At 37.0% G+C, this 27664-nt stretch overlaps 3 protein-coding genes across 3 annotated transcripts in view; 1 reads left to right on the forward strand and 2 right to left on the reverse strand.

Moving 5' to 3' along the window:
* B4GALT6 (UDP-Gal:betaGlcNAc beta 1,4- galactosyltransferase, polypeptide 6) overlaps window positions 1–7973 on the forward strand; it is a 28143-nt gene extending 20170 nt beyond the window's left edge. The window contains exons 5-9 of the mRNA XM_010006898.1: window positions 146–262; window positions 1773–1960; window positions 2797–2919; window positions 3794–3895; window positions 7227–7973. Coding sequence (XP_010005200.1) covers window positions 146–262; window positions 1773–1960; window positions 2797–2919; window positions 3794–3895; window positions 7227–7374 — 678 coding nt within the window. The 3' untranslated portion in view covers window positions 7375–7973. The remainder of the gene's footprint in view (window positions 1–145; window positions 263–1772; window positions 1961–2796; window positions 2920–3793; window positions 3896–7226) is intronic.
* A 4096-nt stretch (window positions 7974–12069) lies between these two features.
* TTR (transthyretin) lies at window positions 12070–18445 on the reverse strand. The gene is made up of 5 exons (XM_010006827.1): window positions 18377–18445; window positions 16907–16915; window positions 16498–16628; window positions 13795–13930; window positions 12070–12177 (listed from the first exon to the last, which is right to left on the reverse strand). Exons 1-5 carry the CDS (start codon window positions 18443–18445, stop codon window positions 12070–12072), a joined length of 453 nt encoding a protein of 150 aa, XP_010005129.1.
* A 1413-nt stretch (window positions 18446–19858) lies between these two features.
* LOC104396920 (transthyretin) lies at window positions 19859–27664 on the reverse strand. Its single transcript, XM_010006828.1, has 4 exons — window positions 27485–27664; window positions 26566–26705; window positions 21875–22010; window positions 19859–20144 (listed from the first exon to the last, which is right to left on the reverse strand). The coding sequence occupies exons 1-4, from the start codon at window positions 27551–27553 to the stop codon at window positions 20037–20039; spliced, it is 453 nt and encodes a 150-aa protein (XP_010005130.1). The 5' UTR covers window positions 27554–27664; the 3' UTR covers window positions 19859–20036.

The following is a 27664-nucleotide window of genomic DNA, read 5'->3' on the forward strand; positions in this document are numbered from 1 at the left end:
TGGAAGTGTAAAACACTGAGCAAATTTAAATGTAAAAGTTGAAAAGCCTGTGTAAGCCATGGGAAACTTGATCTGTATTGAAACATTAAAATTTATAAGTGGTAGTATAATAGGTTTATATATATATATATATAATCTTTTTAAGGTGGCAATCCTTATTCCTTTTCGGAATCGCCAGGAGCATCTTCCAATTTTTTTCCGTCATCTGATTCCTATGTTGCAGAAGCAGCGTCTGGAATTTGCCTTCTATGTTGTTGAACAGGTAACAGCATTTACTTGAAAAATAACTCTTCAAGATTCCTTACTAAAGAGGATTTGATATTGTTATCAAGATCTAAATTAATCCAGAATTTAAAACTTACTGCTCTGTTGTTCTAATCCTTTGAATGAAAAAGGAAACTTCAGCTTAATTCTCCAGTTTAAGCAGTGCCCAGATGCTTGTTGCTTTTCTTCAAATATGGGCTGATATTTTGTAGGTGATAACACAGCCTCTGGAACTATGGCATTTAAGTTTTTAAGAACAAAAAAATGAGGCATCTGTGTTCCTCAGGGGTCAGTTCTAGGGCCAGTGCTGTTCAATATAGTTATCAGTGATGTGGATCCAGGAGTTCAAAGCGTCATTAGCAAGTCTGATGATGATGATACCAAACTGGGAGGTGCTTTTGGCTCTCTCAAGTCTTGCTCAGATAGATTGGAGCATTGGGCTCCAATTAATGGGGTGAAAATTAAAAAGTGAAATGCCAGATTCCATACAGTGGAGTAAATCCAGACACGAGTATGAATTAGTAGAGGAGTCGCTGGAGAACAGCCCTGCACGAAGGGCTCTGGGTGTGCTGGTCAGCTGCTGGCTCAGTAGGAGCCAGCAGTGTGCCCTGGCAGCTAGCAGGGCGAGCCACACCCTGGGGCACACCAAACACAGCATGACCAACCAGTCAAAAGAGGGTTATGGGACCCATCGTTTAGGAAAGGATGTGAAGGTACTTGAATGCATCCAGACGAGGGCACCAAAGCTGGTGACGAGGGCACCAAAGCTGGTGCAAGGGCTGGAAGTCATGTCCTGTGAAGAGATGATAAAGACGTTGGATTTGTCTAGTTTGGAGAAATGAAGGATGAAGGGTGACTTCATTGCTCTCTACAGTTCTTGAGGAGGGGAAGTGGAGAGTGAGGTGCTGAGCTCTTCTCCTGGGATTGAGTGATGGGATGAATGGGAATGGTTCAAAGCTGCACCAGGGGAGGTTTAGACTGGACACTAGGAAGCATTTCTTTACCAAGAGGATGGTCAAACATTGGAACAGGCTTCCTGGAAAGGTAGTTGAATTCCCTTAATATGCTTTAACTTTTGGTCAGCCCTGAAGTGGTTAGGCAGTTGAACTAGATGGCTGTTGTAGGTCCCTTCCAGCTGAAATTGTCTAATCTGTTCTGTTCTGCACTGTTCTATTCTAGTTGACTCATTTAAGAAATAACAAAACATGTTTCTTTAATTTGTATCAGTATTTCTTTAACTCATAATGTCAAGCTATATTAATACAAACCACCTGTATACCTCAGAGTTACTTGTGCTGTAAGTTGCTAGGGCTGCTTTGTGTAAGAGGGGAGAACATCTAGAAGTTTTAAATCACAAATACAGTCAATATATTGCTCTGCTTAGCTAGAGGAATAACTGGCATCTTTGTTGATACTTTTGGTTTTTTTCTGGGGTAGAGGCTGTAATACTCGTAGTATTGAATTTTTTTCTCCATTTTTCCAATGCTTGCTTTGTTTTCTTTTTGAAGACAGGAACACAACCTTTTAATCGTGCTATGCTCTTTAATGTTGGCTTCAAAGAGGCTATGAAGGATGCTGTTTGGGATTGCATAATATTTCATGATGTGGATCACTTACCTGAAAATGACCGAAATTATTACGGATGCGGAGAAATGCCACGCCATTTTGCAGCAAAGCTGGACAAGTACATGTACATGTAAGTAATTACCTTTATTGCTCTTGTTTTTAAAGACACAGAAATATTTTTTTAAAAAATATAAGTGTATAAAATAAATGTATATGTAAATGCCTATTTATAAACCTTAAAAATAGATATATGCTTATATAAAAAAAATAGCACATGCACCACACACATACATACATATGAGTTAAAACATCAAACACTTCCGTTAGCTGCCATACTGCAGCTGTTTTTATTTTTGGTTGGTGGTTGGTTTTAAGTTGTTGGGCTTTTGTTGTGGTTTTTTTTGGGCAAGTGTTTAGGGCTTTTTGAGCTTTTAGATCACCTGCTATTTCAGTTAAATGTTGAAAGGAATATCTAGTAACAGTCTTCCCCAAAAGCTACTAAAATTTGGTTAAATCCTGTTTTTCCACAGAGATCAGAAATTGCATAACTGTATTTCTTTCTTTCTCCTTGCATTCTGGAGTTAATTGTCCTTCAATGTGGCATTTGTGTCCTAAGGAATAGTAAATCTTGTACACAGTTCAAATTCCTTGAAGGTTCCAGATTTGGGAGAATCTCCTGAGAAATTCTAGATAGATTTTGATAGATTTTGTTTCATGTGGTGATACCAATTTGAGCTACACAATTTAAGAGTACTCTTTATGCAACTCAGACACTACTGCAAATGTTTTGTTTAACTTCCATAGCTGTTACTTAATGCCATTGCAATCAGTTTCCCTTAGTGAATACATTGAGCACCTGTTCATGTCCTTAGTTTGGAGCTCTTGATTTTTTGAAAGGTGCTCTTCAAAGAGAGGGCTACCTATCTAAATTCAGCTAATAATACACGATATGTCTCTTTTTTTCAGTCTTCCATACAATGAGTTCTTTGGTGGTGTAAGTGGCCTGACAGTGGAACAATTCAAGAAGATCAATGGGTTTCCAAATGCCTTTTGGGGATGGGGTGGAGAAGATGATGATCTTTGGAACAGGTAATGTTAAGTGCTTATGTCTTTCTCATTGTTCTGTGGGATCCACTCTTTGAGAGCAGTTAAGTGTTTTTCCTATCAGTTAATACCTTATTTCATTTGTTTTGAATGAACAAATTCTCACATTTTTAGAGAGTTCACTGCAGAAGTATCAGAATGTGCCATTTGAAGAGATAAGTATGGTGTTCTTTTTTTCATGGCCAGGGGAGGAGAGGGGGGCAGGAGAGTTTACAGGCTCTTAAGAGGTAAGTCTTGTAACAAATAGCGGCAGATAACAAAATTAAGCGTGTTTAGTCTCATTCCTCCAAGTCTTCTGTGCATAGCTCTTTTATTTTAGTTTACATCTCTTCTTGCTGCTACCATTATAGAATACCATCCCACAGATGTGTAGAGTAAACATGAGTTTAAGTATCTCTCATATTTTAGGAGCAATGTTTGAGAGAGGGCTTAATTTGTGACAATATTGGTATTTGCAAATTGGACAATGAGTACAACGGTCACTGTACTAATAACTGCTCACATTAAGCAAGTTATTCAGTTAGAGCTGTTGAGACAGTGTTTACATGAGTTTATATGAGATTTATTACAAAGGAAGAGTTTGTGTTTTTATTATTTTTTCTTACTATTTTTGTATTTTTACTCTGTTGTGCTTTGAGAACAAAGCAGAAAATACTAAATATTAATTATTATTTCTCAATTCGTTCTGCCAGCTTTTTTAGATGTTGGCTAGGAGTGTTTTGGTTTTTTTAGGGAGAAAACATAATTGAATCCAAAGACTTAGCTTTAAAAGATTTTATATGTATTTTTCACTTTTGCTGTGACTTGTAAAACATCTTTTTAATACTCTTATTACAAATATTTATGTATTACATGGCAGGGTTCACTATGCTGGATACAATGTAACAAGACCAGAGGGAGATTTGGGGAAGTACAAGTCCATTCCGCATCATCACAGAGGTGAAGTTCAGTTTTTAGGACGGTAAGAAAAACAGAGAACTCTTCAAATATTAGAGCTAAAGATGTAAACTTTTTTCTTACACACATATGATCTTCTTCACATGCTTACTCAGTACTTATCAGTGTTACTCCCTCTTCACTGCTAAACTTTATATTTTTTTATACCCATTATGTTTGTTGTTCAAATATTCCTTATTTGATTGTGAGAGAGACGGAGTTTGTTTGTCAGAAGATGTTATTGTCATAATTTTTGATGCGGAAAGTTTTTGTTCCTTAATAGTTTGGGCATTAGTGCTGGCAGAGCTCCATTAGTTGGTTTAATTTGGATATTCTGCAAAAGGAAGTAGTACAGCTAGGGAAAATGACTCCAGGGTGAAACAGACTGTAAAATCCTCAAGGATTGGTTTCACAGAATCACAGAATATTAGGGGTTGGAAGGGACCTCCAAAGATCATTGAGTCCAACTCCCCTTCCAGAGCAAGACCAAAAAAACCCAAAACACCAACTAGGGCAAGATCACTCAGAAAGGCATCCAGACAGGTCCTGAAAGTCTCCAGAGAAGGAGTCTCCACAGCCTCTCTGGGAAGCTTGTTCCAGTGCTCTGTAACCCTCACAGCAAAGAAATTCCTCCTCATGTTGAGGTGGAACTTCCTGTGCTCGAGTTTGAATCCATTGCCCCTCGTCCTATCACAGGGCACAAGTGAAAAGAGCTTCTCCCTGTCCTCTTGATGCCCAGCCCTCATCTATTGATAGACATTAATCCCCCCTCAGTCTCCTCTTTAGACAGAAAAGCCTCAGGTCTCTCAGCCTTTCCTCGTAAGGCAGGTGTTTCAGTCCCTTAATCATCCTTGTAGCCCTCAGTTGGACTCTCTCAAGTAGATCCCTGTCCCTCTTGAACTGGGGAGCCCAGAACTGGACACAAGACTCCAAGTGAGGTCTCACCATGGCCAAGTAGAGGGGGAGGAGAACCTCCCTCGAACTGCTGGAGACACTCCACTTAATGTACCCCAAGGTACCATTGGCCTTCTTGGCCACAAGGGCACATTGTTGTCCCATGGTTAACTTGTTGTCTACCAGGACTCCCAAGGTCCTTCTCCACAGAGCTGCTCTCCAGCAGATCAACTGCTAACCTGTACTGGTGCATTTTGTTGTTCCTTCCCAGGTGCAGGACTCTGCCTTTGCTCTTGTTGAACCTCATTATATTCCTCTTTGCCCAGCTCTCCAGCCTGTCCAAATCTCCCTGAATGGCTGCACAGCCTTCAGGTGAATCAGCCAAACCTCCCAGCTTCGTGTCATCAGCAAACTTGCTGAGAAGACAGTCTGTCCCATCATCAAGCTCATTGATACAGATGTTGAACAGGACTGGAGCCAGCACTGATCCTTGAGGGACTCCACTAGTTGCAGGTCTCCAACTGCACTCTGCACCACTGATCACCACTCTTTGGGCTTATTGCGTAGCCGGTTCTTAATCCATCTCACTATCCATTCTTTTATCTCACATATCCTGAGCTTGCTCACGAGGATGTTATGTGAGACTGTGTCAGAAGCCTTGCTAAGGTCAAGATAGACTACATCCATTGGTCTTCCTGCATCTAACCATTTAGTCACAACATCACAGAAGGCTATCAAATTAGTCAAGCATGATTTCCCCTTGGTAAATCCATGCTGATTACTCCTGATAACCTTCTCTTCCATGTGCTTCGAGATGACCTCCAAAATGAGCCACTCCATCGTATTTCTAGGAATGGAGGTAAGGCTGACTGGTCTGTAATATTTCTTGCCTTTTTTGAAGACAGGAGTGACGTTGGCCTTCCTCTAGTCCTCAGGCACCTCTCCTGTTTGCTGTGATCTTTCAAAAATGATCGAGTGGTAGGGCAATAAAATCAGCCTCCTCTCTCAACAATCTTGGGTGCATCTCATCAGGTCCCATGGTCTTGTGTACATTCAATGTACATAAGTGATCTCTGACCCACTCTTCATTGACTAGTGGAGAGTCTTCCTTTCTCCAGGCTTCCTCTGCTATATCCAGGATCTGAAGTTCATAAGGTCTGGTCTTAGTGAAGACTGAAACAAGACACTCAGCAACTCTGCCTTCTCTGCATCCTCTGTTACCAGGGCTCCCACCTCATTCAGAAGTGGGCCCACATTTTCTCTATTATTACTTCTAGTATTGCTGTTTTTGAAGAAGCTCTTTTTGTTCTCTTTTACGTCCTTTGCCAGTTTAAGTTCTCTGAGGGCTTTGGCCTTTCTTGTTGCCTTCCTACGTATCCTTTTATTCGAAGGAATGCACCTATCTTGAGCTTGGAGGAAGTGGTATTTAAAAATTGACCAGCTTTCCTGGGCTGCCTTTCCTTCCAGAATCTTTGCCCATTGCATTCATGCAAGTAGATCTTTGAAGAGTCCAAAATTAGCCCTCTGGAAGTTCAGAGCTGTAATCCTACTTATTACCCTGCTTCATCCTTGTAAAATACTAAACTCCACCATGATGGTTTCTTCCTTCATGTTTCATTCTTTCCTGAGATACAAGTATTCTTATTTCCCGCTTACATTCATGTAAACTCTTTATTTTGGGGTTCCTTTCTTTTTCTGTGAAGATGAAAAACAATAAGTGGCCAGTAGGTTCTGGCTGCCCTAGATTGGAATAATAACCAGATAACAGCAGATGGGCTACACCTAGAAATTAGAATGTGAAATGCAAGATTAAAGGGTGTATGGTATGTGTTTTCAGATAAATAGAAATACTGCTCAGTTCTGTTTGTAGTGGGTGTCTCTTTCTGGGAAGATCTTTCATTTCTGCTTACTTCATAATTTATAGTCACATACAGTAGACATGCATAAATATGTGGTATTTATCTAAAATGTATATATCTTGAGGAGGGGAACTATTTTTTTAATCACTTCAAATTTAGATGTTTGCAAATGCAGGAGTCTCACAAATGAAATGGAAAGCTGTTCTGAGATTTAAGTGTAAAATGATGATCAGTGAAGTTTTGTAACTCTTCTCTGAGCTCCGTAGTTGAATTTTGTAGCAAACATGCATGAAGAAATTTAATGTTGGTTTAAAATGTGTTTAGTTTGGGACCATGAAAAGGTATACATATTAAATTCTTTCTTTATTATTTAGTCTTAATGTTAACTTGTATATGTGAACATAAAATCCAAGTGTGTTAAAAAAAAGGAAGTGGCTTGCATTTAAAGCTCAGGTAGGTAATTTGGTAGTTTCAAAGGACTGAGAACTAGTTTTTTAATTTGAAGCTGATTTCAGAATGAAATTACTGTTACAGTATCTAACATCAATTCAGTTGTTTCTTGCAAATCTTTCTCATGTTTTCTTCTTCCAACTCCCTCTGCAGATATAAACTTCTGAGGTATTCCAGAGAACGTCAGTATATTGATGGGTTGAACAATTTAATATATACTCCTAAAATACTTGTCAGTAGATTATATAAAAATATAACTGTTAATCTCACACCAGAACTTGCTCCTGTTAGAGATTATTGATAGAAGTGGAATGACAAGCTACCCTACCAGAATAAACTTTTAACACTGGAAGTTACTAATAGACACTAAAACAATACAAAACCAACAAACAGCAGCTTAGAATTAGAAATATTTGACCATGTGATGATGCATATTTGGGATGAGAAGTAAAATGTTTGTGTGCACATTTTGTTCTGAAAGAAAAGCCAGCAGCTACCACTCAGATGTTTACAGCATGAGACTACTGTTCAAGCCTTCATTCTTCACATTCTCTATCTTAACGACTCAACTAAATAAACTGCAGAAAACAGACTTGTAGCTTCCCTGGAAGCCGGAACAGAGGCCTCTTCCTCCAGGAATATTTTTATACTAAACTATCCCTCCTCCCCTTCCCACTCTGTATTTAAATGAATGCTTTTGTTTATTTTAAAATGTGTTTTGTAAATATGTGATGTAAATTAATGTGTGTATATATTGCTTTTAAATTGCTCAATATTTTATGCTTCAGTATGCATTTGAGCATGTTCTTGTTTTGAGTTCTATAGGAATGTTTTCATTAGCATGAAAGAACAAGTATAAAATCTAAGTATGCTTAGAAAAAAGTTATACCTTATGTGAAATGAAGGAAAAATTAATTGTTGGCCAGCTATGACTGTAAACTGTTATACTAGTTTTGAGCTCTAGGCCTTCTGCATACCAATATACAAAACCCAATTGTGTATATGAACTTGCTAGAAAGAAAGTTTTTAATTTTATTTATTGCCATCAAAATTGTATTATACCCTGCCATCTATATCCTATTTATATGCATATTGCATGTGTATTATGGAAAAATCTTGCAGTTGTTGCGTATTATGATCTACAGGTACTCTGAACTGTTTCCAGGTGTGCCACTGGTGTCCATGTCAGGGATTTTAATGCCTAAAACAATGTGTCTGAGTGCATACAGTATTTTCGTATTGTTATTTTAAAAAAAAAATCCCAGTAAACAGCACTTTTTTTTCCTCCAAAATCAGAAGAGCCAAAAATGTGTCTTCGTTGGAGGAATATTAAAGTTAGATTTTTAAGAAAATAATAAAACATAGTTCTTATAGTTCTAATGCTTGCAGTGTGAGATTTTCAGAACCATGGTGCTGGTCCGACTGTTCCGCTGATGATGACTGATGGCATAAGCGGAACTGAAAGCAGGCCAATACCAAGTGCTTTTTAAAACTCCACTCATTATATATTAAACAATATAGCTACTTAAGGGCCTATTCTGGTAGAGTGCTGAGTGCTTCTATGATGCACTGAGAATCCTCAAGTCTATGACTTTCAATGAGATAGAGGTTGCACAGTCCCACTGAGGATTGGTCCTGTCTGTTTCTCTGTTTTTTGTGGTGTTACATGTATGAGCAATTAGCCTGTTTCCTTGGCTTGAAATGAAAAATGTATCTTCTTATTTTCTGTTTGCTTGTAATGTTATGCTACCTAAAAGTATCCTACTGCTAAGCATTATTATTTTTTCCTAGTATTTTTTTACATCCTTTATTAATACTAAGGAAAAGGACTGGATCATTTGTTTTCTACGTTAATGCAAAGATACTGACCAAGACGTACTAGACTGTTTTGTTTGTCATAGTTACTCAACTCTTTAGGAACCAAAGACTGACTTCTGCTTCCATGAAGAATGGAAAGCAGAATATAATAAGGATTGTCTATAGAATGTTCTGTAAGAGTGTTGACAAAGAATACTAACTTTAACTTCTTACTATGTGTGTTGCCACAGATGGTGTGGTGCTTTGTATATACGAGTTTGTTTGCCATAAATATCTTTTATTTCTTTGACAACCCAGCAGCAAATTTTGCCATTGGCCATTCTTCAGTAAAGGTGTTAGCTTAGTTGTAGGTATCCCAAATATTTAGTAGATATATAATGATTTAATTTAAGTAGTTGAGAACAATTGTAAGAGATACTTTAAACTGTACTGGAATTACCTTAAAATCTACCAGTTAATATAATAAACTTTAAGAATGATGTAATGCAATGTCAATAACAAGAAGTGAGTGAAAAGTCAACAAAACATCCTTCAAAAGCATGCTTAAGTGGTTTGATCACCTCTTGATATATTTTTCGAAAACTCAGTGTAAAGAATACTCTGAAGCATATGGATAAAGGCTAAATAGCTAGTACATTGTCTGAACAATTATATCTTCAAAATAAAATTAGCCTTATTTCATAATAGACAAAGACAATTCTTTAAGGACTGTTGAATACATTTTTAAAATCCCTGATGTAATTTTGAAGTGATTTCTGGTTTTCAGTACAAGTTCACCTGCAATTTAACATTACGAAACATCCTTTGGTACCGTAGGTCTGTACTGTTTTCTGAAGCATGCTTTTGTGCCCATTTGTTAGGCATTCTGTGAAATTAACGTGCAGTTTTAAAAAATTCTAAAGCATATGTATGTGCATATACATACTATATTACACATATGCTGTGACTGAACTAATACAACTTTACAGCTCTCGGTGATTAATCATGTGTAGTCTTAGAAAGTTTTGATTTAAACCAGTATATGAATGGATTATGACATACAGCTGAGTTCTTAAGAAGTTTACATTTTGGTGCCGCAAAGTGATGGATGTTGAAGTATGAGTTATTCACCAACACTCATTTCTAAATACATTTTATCATTTTGGGAAGTTTTAAAAGTTGCCATCTTTAAATTTCGTCAAAATAGTGTTTGTATACTACCTGCTTGAACTCAGTACTATTCTGTAGTGAATTTTAACATAGACAGTGCCTTCAAACAAAATAAATGTGATGCAGAACAAAGAATTGTGCACATTCCGTTGTATATTTTCATGATTCTTGTAAAATACAGAGAGAAGCTGATCACGTTGGCTTTTGCATTGCTGACAAGGCAAATTAAGGATGTTTTCTCTTCAATGAGTGAACATGGACGGAGAAGAAAGAGGGAGTATTTTACAAGATTCTGAAGGTCTTGCAAATTAACAAGTAAAAAACATTACACAAATAATAAGAGTGGAATCTGGTTGATGTGCTAAGATACTCATAAGCCCATTTGCTGTTATTTCAAATTTAAGCAGAATATAAGATAGAAAGTTCATATTGCAATAGGCAGTATATTGAAAAGCAGGTGCAAAATGTCCTTTTTCTGGGATCTTGCCAGTGTATTTTTCCATCATGTTTACTAATGACTGTGTTGCAGTGGGTTACTAATGAGCCAGTTACTTAAAAATATTAAAAGGATCCATTGCATATCAGCAAGAGAAAGTGTACTTAAGATTATTTTATTTGTAGAGGTATGTAAGATAGGCTTAATGAAAAATGCACTGAACCAAATGCTGGGAATTTCTTGTGTACTGTCATAGTTTTGATTTTTTTGTTAATGAAAATGTTTGTACTTTTTTATCATTGTCTTTTATGAAATATAATGTTCTAAAAATTGTTTTGGCTTTTTTATTCTGAGGTTCTCTGGAGAAATATCCTTTGCGTTTTGTTTATAGCCAAAGCGTGTATTTTTCTAATGCACAGTTCCTAAAAGTAACAAAAGGCACACCTGGCCAGCAAATACATCAGGTTAGGCTGTGATAGGATCAAGCATTAAGCTAAGGAATCGTTTTCCCTTTATTGGTATTTATATGCATCCAGCTTTTAATTTGATGAGGCTAAATGACTCAATGATTTTGCATACTTTTTTCAAGATAGGATTGCTGTTCTGTTGAATCTCCTAATGGCTCTTCTGTAATCTTAATTCTGTTTAGGAGTATTCTTCCTTATACATGCATTACAAATGAGAAATAGAAGGATTAATTTTTATTGCTCCTGACATTAAATAGGGACCTGTTTTTCTTAGGAAATGTTAGTTGTTAATCATGTTTTTTTCTGTGTTTCTTACATTGATTACAAAAGTGTCCAATGGCTGGAGGTATGCAGGTAATTTTTGGGAGTACTTCAACTGGAATCAAAGATACTTTATGAAAATACACAAATAAACTTCAGATTTGTTTGATGGATAGGCTTTTATGCAACACTAGATACAGACTCTCCTTGGAAGTGTTATGAGTTATAATATATTGGAAGACAGGAAAGAAGACATTTTAAATGTGTAGCCTCCTTAAATGTTTTTCTGTATTTCTGTTGCATTTAAGCTGCCTTTACTTCTATACGTTAAAAAGCAGAACTGGGGGGTGAGTTTATTTCATGGTTATGTGGGGCCCTGGGTAGCAGTCCAATGAGACTTCATCTGTTGTGAAGTTCAACAATAAAATAAAGATGAGGTGGGGGGTGGCTTGCATTTCCTGTGTACCTACTTTTCGTGAGACACTTTTCAGATTGTTTGGTTTGTTTCCTGTGCAAGAAGAAATGCAGTTTATTGACTTCATGGAATACTTTGGTTTATTATCAGAATCCCAGTAATTATTTTCAATTATTATTTTTTTTTCCTAAGACTAATGTGTTTTTTCAAATCCTAAACTTTTATTTAGAAGAGCAGTACTTACAGAATACAGAGTACTTTTATTCAGAAGAGTATTTGAAAACAAAGACAATACACATGCTTCCCAAAGTTAAGGAAGTGGATAAACAACTTTTACTGTTAGTGATTCACTGTGAAATCTAAAGCTGTTGATACAGTCAGAAACCTAGTTCTTATCATTTATGGAAATTTTAATTTACATGTCTAAATTTTCTTGCTTAATATCAGCTTCTATTCCACTGGCTCACTAACTACTGCTGTAGTTGAGTAAGAATAGGGACTGAGGAGAACAGCAATGAAGTAATGTCGATAACCAGCATCATTAGCTGTGAACACCACCTGGAAAAACAAAACAAATAAAAAGCAAATGAGAAGTGATCTCTAGATACAAGCCTAGATGGAACCATTGTGCTCATTTTCTCTAACTTCCCACAAAACTTTGGAAATACTTTATCCATCACTGTTATCCATGACTGCCTGTCAAAGTTTTTCCACTTTAAATAGCCTTCTAAGAAGCATTCATGTCACATGATTTAAATTTTATAAAATAAATATTTATTATACAAATTGGGGTTTCCTTATTGGTTCTCAAATGGCAACAAGATAATTTCCTTACTCAAGATCTACATCACGCCCCATTGAGAGTCTTCATTAAAAAAAAAAAAAAAAAAGGAAAAAAAAAAAAGAAGCCGTCTTTCAAGTATTTGAATTTTTTTGTTGTCTTTATGAAATCCTGAACTTCAAGGAACAGAGTTAAACATGGTGCTACCATAACTATCATCAGGTCAAAATATGAAGCAATGGATTTCTTTAATCCTGCTTACATATCTAGTAGATAGAGGACTGCATTAGTCCTTTGGTCACTGTGAGAATAACCTTACACATGAATGATTTACAACAGCCCTTTTAACATCTTCCCCATCAGCTCATGTCCTGTCCTTTGATTTCTCCCTCTATGTAGTAGATTATTTTGTGTTGTGCGACAATGTGTGTCAACTTTTAAAATAAAGGCTAATAACATTCTGTGATGCGTAATTTGGGCTGCTTTCAGTGTTATTAAAAAAGATGCATGTGAAACAACTGATGAACTGAACAAAACATGATCCCTACAGAGGCTTATTGTTAAGAAACTAGACTCTTGCACTCTGGATTAAATTAATTTCTAGTCTGGAATATAGACTTTAGATGTTACCTTGATGTATAATTAGTGTATTTGCATGTTGTAAATCTTTCATCTTGCCTTTTTTATTTCACTTACTACAGAAGGCATAGACAATCCAGCATTAACCTCCATTACTGTCTTGAATAAGAATACAACCTGTCATCCATTTCAGTGAGGCAGAAACAAAATTTAACTTGGGTGCTCGTCATCTATTCTCCAAGAAGATGAGGAAAAGGAAGTTCAACACACACTTGCTACCAAGCTGATGAAAGGTCTGGAGAATAAGCCTTGTGAGGAGAGGCTGAGGGAGCTGGGATTTTTTAGTTTGAAAAAGAGGAGACTGAGGGTAGACTTCATTGTTCTCTACAACTACCTGAAAGGAGATTGTAGGAAGGTGGGAGTTGGCCTCTTCTCTCAAGTGAATAATGACAGGATGAGAGGAAATGGCCTGAAGATGTGCCAGGGGAGTTTTAGACTGGATTTTGGAAAGAATTTCTTTACTGAAAGAGTGGTTGGACAGTGGAACAGGTTGCCCAGAGGGACGTGGTGGAGTCCTTGGCATTGTTTAAAAGAATTATAGATACAGTACTTAGCTACATTATTTAAGCACTGAACAGGTAAATTAGATTATGGTAGGGGGATTTAGGTTGTGGTTGGTCTTTTAATGATCTTCAAGGTCACTTTCAACTAGGATGATTCTGTGATACTATGAATGGAAGCCTAGGCATAAAAAGTTTGGTTTTTTTTTTTTATATGCAGCTAAAGTGCAGGGGAAAAAAAAAAAGGTTACTCACATCAGCATGGTGATGGAAGGGATTCAAGCCCATTTTCTTCCAATAAGTGGCTGTGTCAAGCTCAATCTTGTATATTCCTGTTGCAAATTTTTCTTTAGTTATGAGCTCACGGAACTCTCCATTGTCATTGGTTTGTCTGTGTGGTGGCAGAAGAATGCAGTTTTGGTTAAAAGCCCGAGAAAAATGCAGTTCTAAACAACTGAACTTGAGGGGTGTTATGTAGCTGAAGTAATATGATTAATACTTCTATTGTTCTGGAGTGGCTTATGTCCATCTGTATTATGGATGCTCCAGAGCTTATCTTGGCATTTATTACTTCCACAATCACCACAGCAGATGGCTGCCTGCCATGTTGCTACTCTGTGTGGTGTAGGGGTGAGCCAAAAACTGGCGTTATTGTTCATAGACTCTTGGCAGAGTCTTGAAGTTAATTAAACTAACCCACTCAGAAGGAAAACTTCACCACTGCTGTAAACACTGTGGAAGCTATGATGTATTTACTGTACAAGTAAGTAGCGTCAACTTTCAGTTTTTCCATAGTTTTCTCTCTTATTTAAATACATTGGGTTGTTTTATCATACATCAGGTTGTTCTATTAGTACGAATATTTTTACAGTTGGCTATCTGAAGTTTGAGATCTGTTGTTTGAAGTGGCTGTAGATCAACCAACAGTGTAAGCTTATGGAATTCCATGTTTTCTCTATTGATCAGTTGGTTTTCCACCCTCAACAAACAGATGGTTTCGTTTGATTTTAAGATGCTATCAGTGCTATCCAAGGCCATATACTGGCTTGAAACTGTAGAACTTTGAACACCAACCAGTCTGGGGCTCCAGAACCAATACTGGATGCTGTCTGTCAAGCATATCTCTTGGTTGAAACCTGTCTCTGAAATAAGCTGTATAATAGCAGATTTTTGATTGGGTAGGTTATCCACTAATAACGATGCTGCTAGTGCCTGATTTTAGTAATCGCACACCACTGTTTTGGATGCTAAAGCTTTTTCTGAACATATTTATACAAATTGCATGCAGAGAAAAATAATGTTTTTTATATCATTATCCAGTGCATTACTTAGGAAGTCATAGAACACCATTTCTATCTTACAAGATACCCTGTAGTGAGTTACCAGAATTTTTTTATCTGTTCAAATGTTTCTGTTTTTTCCTTGTTGTAGACTTGTCATTGTTAGAGAACTTCATTTATCTAATAAGCTTTCTCAGCTAAAACCAAATGTATCCTTAACTGGGAACAGTTATTTCAGAATGTCATGTAAATGTTCAATTATGTATAAATTAACAAGGCTGCAGAGGTTGGCTGATTTAGTAGTTTCATTACTTTCCCCGTACCTGCTCTTACATTAATTTGTTCTTTTTTTCAGAAGTTAATTTTGTTTTTAAGGCTTAAGTCAACATCTCACTATCCATCTGAGTATCTTTATATAAAGCCTCTAAGCTCAGATTTGAAAATAGGTAAATTGAACACCCTCTTAATGGAAAATTTCACACGTTTCCATGGACAGAGTATGTGTGAAGCTATCTTCTCACTTGAGGGGTAGGAGGCAATTTAAGTAGGACAACACAAATAGATTGTTCTTCCCCACCTTGTACAAATAAGTGTGGCCTTCACTGTAGCTGTATTTTTCAAGAACACATAGGAGAACACTCTCGCTTCTGCCAGCTCCCTGCTTTATTACACCAAAGGTCCACTTACATATAATTTCTTATGGACTTTCTGGAAATGCCACTGAGTGTGGGTTCTCACTACTGAAATTCCTGCACTACGTCAGCTTTAGCCCTTATGAACCCTGTATCACTTTTTAAAAGTAGTATAGACTATTAACAGACCTGGAAAGGTCTCAGGTGACACTTTGTAACTGTTTTGAGAGAAGTGTGGAAGTGGAAAGTTGTTTGTTGAATATAGAATATTGATTCTCTGTACCCCCTAAGAATTTTTCTTCAATTTCATTTCAGGTTATACTTTAACTAAAAATAGATTTTGAGTTTTTAAAGTGTTAGCATATACTATAATTGAGGGCAATTTCAAAAAAATAATCTATCCATTAAATTCTACATTATTTTTTTTAAAAAAAAGACTTGGCAACATTTAAATATCTGGAAGATATTTTTCTTATTTTAGATATAATTATTTCTCTCTGGAGGAGTAGGTGATAAAGCTTTATCCCCAAATTTTCTCCTTTCAGTTGAGACTTAAAGCAAAGAATGCTATCAAATATCATATGGTAAGTGTTCAAAACATTTCTGTGTTTTCTTTTTAAAGCTGTGGTGTTTGAATGAAATGAAAATCCATTTAGAAAGAAGGAGAATAGCCAATAAGGGCAGGATTCTCAACCAGTGTCTTGGCTGCAAACAAACTAAAAACAGTCTGTCTGAATCTTGGGGTAACAATGCAGCAATTCATTGCTGGGTACTAAAAAGTAATATAATCCTTTGTAATGAAATTTAAGAGAAGCGATGATTGAATTAAATATAGTTAAAAATACTTATAAACCATTATAAATCCTTCTGGTAGTTGAAACTATAGTACAGTTAAAAGACAGTCTGCAGCAAATTCATTCAGTAGTGTGTTACCTTTCCTCTGACTAAAAAAAAACATGTTAGAGAATACAAAACTGTTTTTTCCACTTTTTGGCCTCTTCCCAGTGCCTTTCCCTTCTTTCACTCATTATTTTGATAAGACTTACATTGTATTTAACAGGTCCCAAGATCCATCTGAAGCTTCTTTATATAGCTTAACTGGAACATTTGGAGCTGGACTTCCTCGGACTGAATCCAGAACTTTTATAACAAGAGGATGCTTGGAGTCAGGAGAGTCCTTCAGATAGGAAGAGAAATTTTATGTTGTAAGAAAGGTATGTGATGGTGCATAATAAAAGCAGTAAGGTATATTGTTCTTTACGTCTCCAGAATATACCATATTTTCCTCAACACCATCACTCTGTCCTGCAGAAAGGTAGCCTGAAGCTTTCTGGGGGCTTTTATATGGTGGAAGCAGGTAGGAAGCTATCAGGAGCTGTCAGGAGGAGTGTAGCTGTGTGCACTGAGGAGGTGCTGTGCCTGTGTGTGAGAACACATTTCTGTTTTCTCTGTGACATGGCTTAGCTACACATCATCTCCAGCATGAAGTTGTAACAAGCTTGTGATCTCAACAGAAAAAAATTATCAAAGGTAGTAGGAATGTTTAAAAATCTGGCAAAGTCTTCCTTTGTATTTAGGAGCATGGCTTTCTTTATTTGAGAGTCTCTGATATCTTGTTGCCATAGACTTCTTATAATTCTGCTGTAAACATTATAATTACTAGACACAGACTCTCTCCTAACACTATAGTGGATCAGATTTGTCAGCCCCTGGCAGCTATGCAGGGATAGGAGAGGAAAACCTTTCAAAGATAGGATGGCTGTGGTTCACTCCTGGCATGTTCATCACAAGCAGTGGTCATGCCCTGATATTTTACCTATTCAAAGGCAGAGTTGTGTCAGGGCCTTGATCTTCTATTGCCTAATTCTGTAGATGAGAAGTGAGAAAATTGAGCTTTGTGAAAGGTGCTAATTGGGGTTGATCTCAAAATAGCAATAATTGATCTCCATTTAATCATTGCAAACTGAATAACGATGTTGATGGTAAAAACTAAGAACCCTGTCTTACATCCCCTCCTACAGTCTGGGACATACTGAAAATTCCATCATCCAGGAACCCTGCCCTATATTAGACCAATGTGTCAGGATGCTTCTATACCACCTGTGTGGTCAGGCTCCCTTTCTAGAGAGCAGATACTCTTCACTAGCATTTCTTCTGAGGCCTTGGCAGGGCGTTGAGCCTATTGCCACCACGTGTGATCCTGGCTTTTGCACTATGGGAGTTCAATTAAAGTCTGCTTCCTCACAAAGGTTGGTCAGGTATTAATTTTCCCAAAGAACAGAGCTTGAGAGGAAGAATGAGTAGGGGTGAAAAAAGAGACAGGTCTGTTCTTGGAGAATTTCAGGCTGAAGCTCCTGCATCTCTGGCTTGCTTTGCTGCAATAAATGAGCCTTCTGGAAGTGGATCCCGGCTTTGGCTCTGTTCTTTGCTTACATTAAATATTGTTCCTGCTTGCTGCAGGACTGAGCTGTGTTCAGTAGCTCAGTAAGGGAAAAGACTAGAGAAGGCATTTCTTCAGAATGGATCTCACAACAGGAAACAAAATACCTCATGATTGTTCGTTGTGTTATAAGGACTTTCAGTTACTTTATAACAGGCCCAAGTCTTTTTTTGTAGTGAATATGCTATTTTTTCCCTTTCTTATTTTACTTTGTTTTTCATATAGCCACTGAGTAATGCTAAGTGCTGCTTTTCTAACTGTAAAGACCTCTCGCTAATCCTGAGAGAAGGAGAAAAAGTAGAGAAAGAGCAGTAGGAGATAACTATTGTCAATACATACCATATAATAAAAATAATTCCAACATAATGTAATCCTCTATTTTTCACTTACACTAATTGAAGGATAAAGAAAAAAAAAAAGAGAAAAAAAAAGAAAAAAAAGAAAAAGCTGGGACTACTAAGGAACCTCCACCCTGAGACACTTACCGATGGTGTAGCTTCGGAGAAAAATGCCAGGCCAGCTAAGAAAACAAGAAGTACAGAATGAAAAGCCATTTTGCCTACCACTAGAAAGTCTCAGTGTCAGCAAGTAGAAACTGATGGAATCTGTGATTTTTATATCAAGACCTCTGAACTGCAGTTACTTATCAGAAAATCCACAGAACTTTCAACATGCCGATTCATGCTATTTACTTGGTAAACAATGAGAAAATTAGTAACCCATACAAACATGACCCTTGTCTGCAAAAATAAGTATCTTCTATCATTGCCTGTGGAAATAGTTAATATTGCCTAGCTCCACAGCAGTGACCTGTTTTCTTGGAAAGAATGTCTATTCTGTTTTATTTTTTTCTTTTTATTGAGGAATAGTGTAATGCAGATCTCCTATAGTTGAGAACAAATTTCTTGTCAAGTCAGTAATCCCAGTTTCAGTGAGAATTTCTCTGTGGTTATGGCTTGGCATAATTGACTTACCCATTTCTATCTATTAAGAGATTTCTCACCTGTGAGAAAGAGATAGGGGCTTGATGTGTGGGCTGTCTAGTTATCTTATGCCTTCTCCTGGAGGAAAAATGTTACTCTTGGTTTCCAGTATGATGACCAGATACCTACACACCCATTTCTGAAGCACAGGTAAGCAGTGTTGTAAGCCCTATCACTTATTTGTCCGTTAGATTAAGTACAAATTCAGGACTTTCCCTGTACAACTGCAAGATTCAGCTCTGACCAGAAGGATCAGCTTCATTTTAGGGAGATGTTACTTCTTTAAATTAAACATTATCTTTCTGATCTTGGGTTAGACGTGTATGCACGCTCTCTTACTAGGTTTATCCTGTCACCAGATGGATGACAAAATGCAGAGTAGTTTCTGGTTTGTAGTTTGTTTCAGGTTTTTTTAATAACTACACCTGTATGAACATATTTCTGTCCTATTTTGAGGGCTTGGTATAGCCCTCTGCAAATCAAAACTACTAGTTTTCAAGGTCCAGGAATAGTAGGATCCCATGAAATCTGCATGCTTTAAGACAGGTGCTATGTTTATACTATTTTTGCACTGCTTACAAGTGTTGTGTAACTATGGTAGTGTCCAGAAATCAGGAAAAAAACTAACCAAATAGTGAAACATTAAAGGCTGGCTTTTGAAACTTGTGAATTCACTTGGGATGCAGTCATCCCAGCAAGCTTGGTGCGTAGAGATAAATTTCAAGGTTGGTGGCAGATGAATGCTGATGGTTTCTGAGTGGCATGATTTCAGTAATGTGTTTGGTCATATTTTTAAAGGTAGCACAACTCTATAATTTTGTTATTTTGAGCCCAATGCATTTGGTGAGGCTTTTTAAGGTAGTGGAGATAGATAACAGAACATATCAAGTGCCATGCCAGGCATGTTTTCCAGATGTCCTTTGCACTTAAAAGGAAATCATGACACCTTAGGACACAATAAAACTTCATCAGTAGAATCAAAACTGTTTTAAAGTAACATTTTATTGACTTGACTGAAGTTTGCCAGGTTACAAAATGGAAAAAAAAAAACACCACACTAATGTAGCAAAAAGTTATGCATTAGCAGTAGGAAAAACCTTCCTCCTAAAAGCCTACTATAGTTCTCGCAGAGGAGGGTGTTTGTATAACAACACATACATGCTTATTCCTTGGGATCACTGACAACAGCAGTGGTTGAGTAAGAGAAAGGACTGAGGAGGGCAGCAATGGTATAGTGGCGGTGACCGGAATCATTAGCAGTGAACACCACCTGGAAAAGAGAAAACTTATGATCATGATGAACAATGTATATTTGAGACTACCTTATTTAGAATTAGGAAGCACGCTCCATTTCCTCTGCAGAAGACTTCGCCAGTTTTGTCCAGTGAATGATTTTCCTCTTCTCAAGAGTAATGTTCCTTGTTACTTTGTGATGCTGAAGACTGAGAAACTATGAGATTTAGACCAAAGTCCACAAAGTGCTGTGGTGAACCTAGGTGGAGATACCTACACCTGAGTGAGGAAAACTACTTTGTGAAGTACATTAGGAGGATGAGGAGGAGGTATCTCAAACAACTGATAAGAAGACAGAGGTGAAATCCTATCTAGTGAACTTAAATACAACCTCTGTGAGAGGTGTCCAAGCAAGGTAGGCAGTTGGAGCCCAAAGTTGCTTTCTGTATTTCAATGCCTCACTCCTATTTTTGGTGGTGGGTCAGTTCTTGCATTAATATCTGAGTAGCTAGACTTGCCAGAAAAAGGAGAGATCCTTGTCCTAAGATGGTTCAAATTTGCTGCTTTCCAAATCAGTCCCCAGAATTTGGGATACTCATTTTTCAGGAAAGTGTTGTCACCTGACTTAAGCTCCCACTTTATTTGGCTTTCTTTAGCCTAATATTTGAGCTATTTTTTCTGAACTGTACTTTCTATAAGAGGACTATAGACTTTCCGCCTACATCCTGGTCCTATTGAAGTCTAAGATTCTGGGACATGAGGACTGTAGCCTTCAGTTGTCTTGTACTCAGCCACTCATTGAATTCTGCCTGCTTCCCAGTCTTAATTTGTTGACCTACAAGCTATTATGACAAAGAAAAGCTACTTAAATACCATAGCTGGAACAGTCTCAACCTGGTGCTATTATGCAAAAAAAATAAGCCCCTCCGTAGTCCCCAGAAACTTTTAGACAACCAAATGGTTAGGGAATAATTTTGAGGATTGTTTGTTTAACCTAAGTAGTTCCAGACTACTTAGTTTGGGGAAACTGAAATTTAATGGCAAATTAAGCCTGAAGAATTTAAACAAGTATTTTGGAAGTGCTAAGTAAGTGTAGTTGAATAGGGTACAAAATAAATCAGTGTAGGGCTGAAAGCAAAGGGAGGCACAAGGCATAATTATTTTGCTGCATGGTTTGTAAAATCTGAGTATGGATTCCTTTACCACTATGGTTATTTCTTTATAATTTTATGCCTTTTTTTTTTCTAATGCATATTTCAATACTGAGCATGATTTTTTTATAAAGGCACAGCAGAACAATTTATTTTCCCCTGTAATTACAGGTCATGCCAGAATTCAGGGATTTGCAGGTAACTGATATGGGGAAAAAATCTCTGAATGAAGAATAGTTTTTTCCTATAAGATTAGGGTTTCCAAATTCCTATATTCCTTCAGCATTTTTTTTTCATTAGCCTTTTTTTTTTTTCCTTGTTTCTTTTTAAAATACTGTAATTTGAATAATGTAGCCCTTTTTGAACAAAGGTCCGTACTGGTCTGAATGGGTGAATGGGCACAGCTCCACTTTGAGCTGTGTCAGTATTTACAGGGAAGTTGGCTACTTCTTTTGGCTTAGCTGGCTATATACTGACTATTTGCCCAATGTTAAGTGGTAGTGACCCATTTCATTGAATGGTGCTGCTCCTTCAGTAGTAAAACACTGTATTTGTTCTTTCCAGCTGATGCCAGTACAAAGCATGTGCATTGTTAGATATATTTGCAGATACTTACATCAGCGTATTCATGGAAAGGAGAAAGGCCGAGTCCCTTCCAGTAAGAGCTGGTGTCAAACTCAATCCTGTATACTCCTTCTACAAACTGTTCTTCTGTTGTAAGCTCGTGGATCTCCCCATACTCTGTGGTTTTCCTGTAAGGATAAAATATCTACATGAATATCCTGTACTCTTGTTTAGATGCTAAACAGAAACTGTTGATGTGGAATATTAAATAGCAAAGATGCTTCACAGCCAAATTCTAAACTGAATGGTTTCTAAATATTTGAAATAATTCCTTCTTTCTTTGTAGCATATGTTTCCATATTGCAGAGCCAGTCTTTGCTACCAGCTCATCCATATACATCACAAATCACAGCTGGCTGGCTTTTTTGTCATTTCTGTTGCTACAGCAGGGATTATAGTTAAGGCCCCTTTTTTCATATCATGTTTAACTTGTACCAAGTGCCCTCTGGAACCAAATGTTAGTGGCTTAGGAAAAGGATTGTCATGATGAAAGGCAAGATGCCAACTCTCAAATTATAATTAATGAGAAAAATTAGTGGAAAATTATTTGTTCTCTAGTTATTAGCACTGAGGCTGTAGGTTTAACCCCGACACACTGATGCGGTTTTATGTGACCCTGAATGGTAGTCTCTTGGAAAAGCAATTTTGCCTCACAATATTTTATTAATTTGAATTACAATGCCTTGGTCAAAGTGCAGGGACCTCTTCCACTGGGTGCTATTAAAATGGGCAATAAGAATTCCCAGCTCAGAGATATTACGTACTCGGCTTGTAACAAAAAACTGTGGGAAAATTAAGTTCAGAAGCAAGAAGGAAATATAGCTGGCATTGCACCCTATTTGTCTGAAAAGGAGCAAGCTTTGTATGACAGTTCTTTACATACTTAGCTCCTAAACTCCATTTCTATCTTTTCCTTCTTTTTATTTTATTCCTGATTTTTTTAAGCTATTTTGTGTTTGTTGTTTTTTTTGTTTAGCTTTGTTGTTGCTATTTTTTTTCTGCTGAAAAGATTTATTTAATATTTATTACACTTCAAAGCCACATTATGTAGTTGAAGAAAGCCTTGAGTTGAAGAACTAATGAAACTTTCCTGTTGTGTGGCGAGGAGTAGCTGTCCAGACAGAAAACAGAATCTCAAGGAGAAAAAGACAGAGAGGAGAAAACTGATGTGTTGCTTATCAGAGACGTCAACATCTGTGCTATTGCAATTTTTCCTTGCCAGCTGTGGCCTCCTCTTTCATCTTGTCATCTTTGGTTAAGGATGCTGAACGAATAAAGCCTTAAAGACAGAACTATTGCTTAAATTAAGTAAAAGGATTGAAAATCCCATTTTCAGGTTTGCTTATAGTTTAGCACTTTGAAGACTGACAAGTGTCTTACTGGTCCAATACAAGTGAAATAAACAGTATCCTGGGCAGACCAAGCCCGCAGAGAATCGAAGGCCTGTTTGAAATGTGGCTCACAGACAATTCCTGAAGTGTATGCAGCTGTTTTCCTTTGGTTTAATTAGAACTTCCTGACTTAACCTATATTGCCTTAATAAAAGGCAATAGATAAATGAAGGAAGGTTTCATTGGCAAGTGTTCTTGAAGGAGAATTACTTACATCCTGCAAAAGTGTTCGGAGTACAAGTTTGCAATTCACATACATCTATTTACAAGGTGGATAGTCCAGACACAAACCAGTTAAAAGGAAAAATAGTGTCTGCCTCAAAATCTTTGTTCAGGTAAACAAGTTTTAATTTGAGGAAAGCGTGGATGCACCATGAATGATGCTTTTCCTGATGGATGCTGACCCAGAGTTTCAGACATTAACCATCCACAGCAGTTGGGAAACTGGAACCTAGAGTTCACGTGGACAGTCTTTCCCATGATCTTAGGTTAATGGCACTTTCTTAATTTTAGTTATTAGGTAGCAGCCATTCAATGCAAGTGGTCTTACAAGCAAACCCTTCAGGATTACTCTGCATTGACAGCCAACAGGACAGTGTGTGAGTCAAAGCCTGGATGGGATTAGGAGAAAACAGGATGCCCTGCATTCAGCCAGCACAGCAAAATGCTACAAGTGATTCCGTCTGAACAGCACTTATATTTCTGTATGACTGGGGGAATAAATATAGTGTGGCTGCTTGTCCTTAATAGGATGTGGACTGCTAACATCTGCTGTAAGATGGACAGTTAAAAAACCCTGGCTCCAGCCTAGACTGCAATCCCTGATCCTCTTTTTCGCTATCTGGACCTTAGTTGTATATTGTGACCAGGTTAAACCTACACTGTATGTGCAGTGACCTTTATGAACACTTGGGACATGCTGCACCGTGATAAATTCTGCCCTCTGATGCAGACTTCTAAGAAAACATCTCAGAAAAACAAATTATTATTTTGGAGTTGTGTTTGTTTGTTGTTTTCTAAAAAAAGGAGACTATGGAGAGCCACTCCAATTATGCGGTGGGGTTTTTTTTGTTTGTTTGGGTTTTTTTTTTTTTTGTTTCTTTTGTTTTGTTTTAGATTATTTATGACCTAAACCACATGAAAATTATGTTTGGTGAATGCATGGTAAGACCTTATTTTCCAAGAAAATATGAGGAGTGAGAAGATAAAAGCTAGTCTTAAGAAGCTTCAGTTATCTCTTCTTGCATATTTTTGGCTAGACTAATTTTGAAATGAGCCTCTTAATAACACCTGTTCCTATGATGTATCTTCCTTCCTGCCTTTTAATTACTATTACTGAAAGTTCAGTAGTTGCTAGGTGCGTTTGCTTGATTCACTAAAACGAGTTAGCAAACTAGTTGCAAACAGACAAAAAGGTACAAAATCAACTTCTGCAGACATAAACATAGCTTTTCCGTATGCATCTTCTAGGTGCTGTAACTTAAAAAGTATTATTAACCTAACAGGCGTAGCTAGAGATTTGTATTCCTTGATTGTGTTCAGATTTTCATCTAGTTTAACCAGAAAAAAAAAAGACAGAGAAACTCTGGTTTTCCCAAACAAAAAAAATTGCTACCACATGTGAAAAAACATGTCAGGTCAAAAACAGGTCAAACCAGTGTCCTCAGTTAAAGTCAATGGTATCATTGAAAGCATCTTTGGTTAAAATGCAAGCCAAGGAGAAAGTCAAAATATTTACCTACAATATGAAAGGTGATTTAGTGTTCCTCCATTGCCTTCCCCCAGCAAAATGCTTCTCACCTGCCTAAGGTCAATCTTCTCAATTTATATTTAAATATAAGTTACTAAATTTCCTCAAGGGTTTACTGACCTAAAATATCAACAGAACTTGGCTGAGAACTGTGGGATTCATCATGTTTGTTGGGAGCAGCATTGCAAACTAAACAAGAAAAAGCTGTCATGCCCCAAAAGTGAGAGCATTTAATGATGATGTTAGATTTATCTTATTCTTCTGTAAATTATATTTTATATTACATGTTCAAGAAAACTTGACAAAACATTTTAAATAACGGTTTTCCTAATAATGACAGAATTACTCACTAAGGACAAGATACTATCCTTACCACCACTTCCCTTGAAATCAGCATTTAATTTTTAATGGGGTTTCTCTGTTCATTAAAGTAAATATGTTACCAGAGTAATTTCCTTATTGATTAACATGCAGCATTTGGGAATGGAGGTGTTTGTTTCCCCTTCAGTCTCCTAACCTTTCTTGTTCCTTTTCAGTAGGAAAAAGTACTTTTTGTTTTGAGGTTTATAAAACAAAACAAAACAAAAAACCTTCAGATGGAGAGAAAGGTATCTCTCTCCTTGTAGTATTCTCTGTTTCTTTTTTCAGCTTTTATTTAAATAATACTATAAAAATCCTAGTAAAAGACAGTTAGATGCTCTGGTGGCTCCTGCCCATGCTTGTAATTGTTGTTTTGTGCTTGAATATCCTGCTGTTACAAGAAGTTCCTTTTGATTTACTAAAAAATCTGACTCAGTGTTTTTTTACAATTAAACTTAAATGCCTGAATACCTCATTATTTAAATTTTAGTAAACTATCCCTCTGTTACCTTTTCCCACAGACTTAAGATAATAGTATTATTGCCTGCCTGCCCCTCAGTGATATTCTGAGGATGCTTTGTAGATATTAAGCTGTCATTCTTGCAAAAGTTATGCAGTTGTATAGAAATGACCACAAACAAATGCTGAAATGCTTCTGTGTTATGTTACAATGGGAATCTAAAACTTTCTGTTCAAGGAATTTCTTCCAACCAGCACTCCTGTTACACAGGAGAAGACAACCCAGTGTGCTAATTATTTGCATGTGTACTGACAAAGCTTACAGAGAGGATCTTGTATGTGACTGCTGTAAATAAAGCTCTATATTCATTACATAAGAAAATAGTAGGTTAGTCTGGATTGTCTACAAAAAATCTGATAAATAGGCTTTAATGTTTGTTTTTTTTCTTCCTGAAGCTAGGAGAAAAATACATTATTAAACCTATTCCCTTACAAAGATAAGATGAGCATCTCAAAATATTTTTGCAAGTAGCATGTACTTCAGTCACGAATAATTCCCACTTCAATCTGATGGCTTTTAGACCAGAATTCATGTGCTGTTAACACAGTGTGACACATGCTAGAGAACATACTGCTTTTTAAAATCAAAGCTACATTCCCTTTACTTCTCAATTGTTTGGCCAAGATACCTTGAAAGTGGCTCTACAAGACCACATAACTTACCCAGTAGCAAAATCCTGCCAGCTTCCATCTGCAGCCTTTTTGAAGACTTTAACAGCTACGTTAGCTGCAGGGCTTCCTCTGACTGCATCCAGCACTTTCACCATGAGGGGGCATTTGGAATCCACAGAGCCATGGGAGACCTTGGGGAAAACAGGAGAGGTTGTTTAGGAGCTGTTCACCAGCCCTGTAAAAACCTTCTTGCAAAGAAAAGATGGATTCTTATTGCAGAATTAATGTTGACTTAAAAACAAGTTCTTTGCCAAATGGTATTGAAAGTTAGGTTACAAACATTTTTCTTAAAGCAGAGTATCTTAGAGCTTTATACCAATAGCTTCATTACACACACAAACAAGTTGCTTAATAGATTCTTAGAGTTGCATACGACCCTGGGAAAGTGTTATAAAGGATACCTTTTCAATGAGGTCACAAATAAGAAAATAGCAAACTATTAGAATTGTAGGCAAAGTGTATTAGCCTAGGAAACCAGCAAAGAAATACTTATGACATTCATATTGCTGAAAGAACATGTATTTCTTAAGTTTCATTATACTATAAGGAAACCTTAGTCATACTTCAAAAATATTTTTAGTGCTTTAGGTAATCACTTGCCCAGTGAAGAAGATAAAGCTACCTCTATATTGAAGGTATGGATGTGAGTCACAAACTGACAAACAGACAGAAATGAAAAGTCACACCTTCTAGATTCTTGACCTTCTGAGAATATCCTAAGAATATATGAGTAAATGGCAAAAAAAGGTAAGTTTTAAGAATTCTGAAGAAGCTACTTTAAAAATGGTAAAATAACCCTCCAGCAAAGCCAAATGGTTATAGGATTTTGTGGATGAGAAGGATGCTAATAATCTAGAAAATCTAGATTATCATTCTTGTGATGATTGAGTTTGAATAAAAAGAGACTCACCAGTGGTGCAGCTTCAGAGAAAAATACCAGTCCAGCTAAGAAAACAAAGAACACAGAGTGAAAGGCCATTCTGTTTGCTGTTAGTGAGCCTTGGTGCCAGCAGCTAGAGGCTGAGGGGATTTGGGATTTTATAGCCAATCCTACAACAAAACAGGCTGCTTATTGGGTGCCCATATGACT

Source organism: Chaetura pelagica, unplaced genomic scaffold (assembly GCF_000747805.2).
Source record: "Chaetura pelagica isolate M959 unplaced genomic scaffold, ChaPel_1.0 scaffold109, whole genome shotgun sequence".
NCBI classification, from domain to species: domain Eukaryota; kingdom Metazoa; phylum Chordata; class Aves; order Apodiformes; family Apodidae; genus Chaetura; species Chaetura pelagica.

Excerpts from the sequence above, each read along its gene's own strand:
- TTR (XM_010006827.1), bottom strand. The coding sequence starts at position 18,445 with ATGGCTTTTCATTCTGTACTTCTTGTTTTCTTAGCTGGCCTGGCATTT. Across the intron at positions 13,931-16,497 it reads TGGGACCTGTTAAATACAAT|ACAAACCAATGACAATGGAG; the intron begins GTAAGTCTTATC and ends GCCACCACACAG. Across the intron at positions 12,178-13,794 it reads CCTTCCATCACCATGCTGAT|GTGGTGTTCACAGCTAATGA; the intron begins GTGAGTAACCTT and ends TTGTTTTTCCAG.
- LOC104396920 (XM_010006828.1), bottom strand. The coding sequence starts at position 27,553 with ATGGCCTTTCACTCTGTGTTCTTTGTTTTCTTAGCTGGACTGGTATTT. Across the intron at positions 26,706-27,484 it reads TCTCTGAAGCTGCACCACTG|GTCTCCCATGGCTCTGTGGA; the intron begins GTGAGTCTCTTT and ends GTTTTCCCCAAG. Across the intron at positions 22,011-26,565 it reads TGGCAGGATTTTGCTACTGG|GAAAACCACAGAGTATGGGG; the intron begins GTAAGTTATGTG and ends TTATCCTTACAG.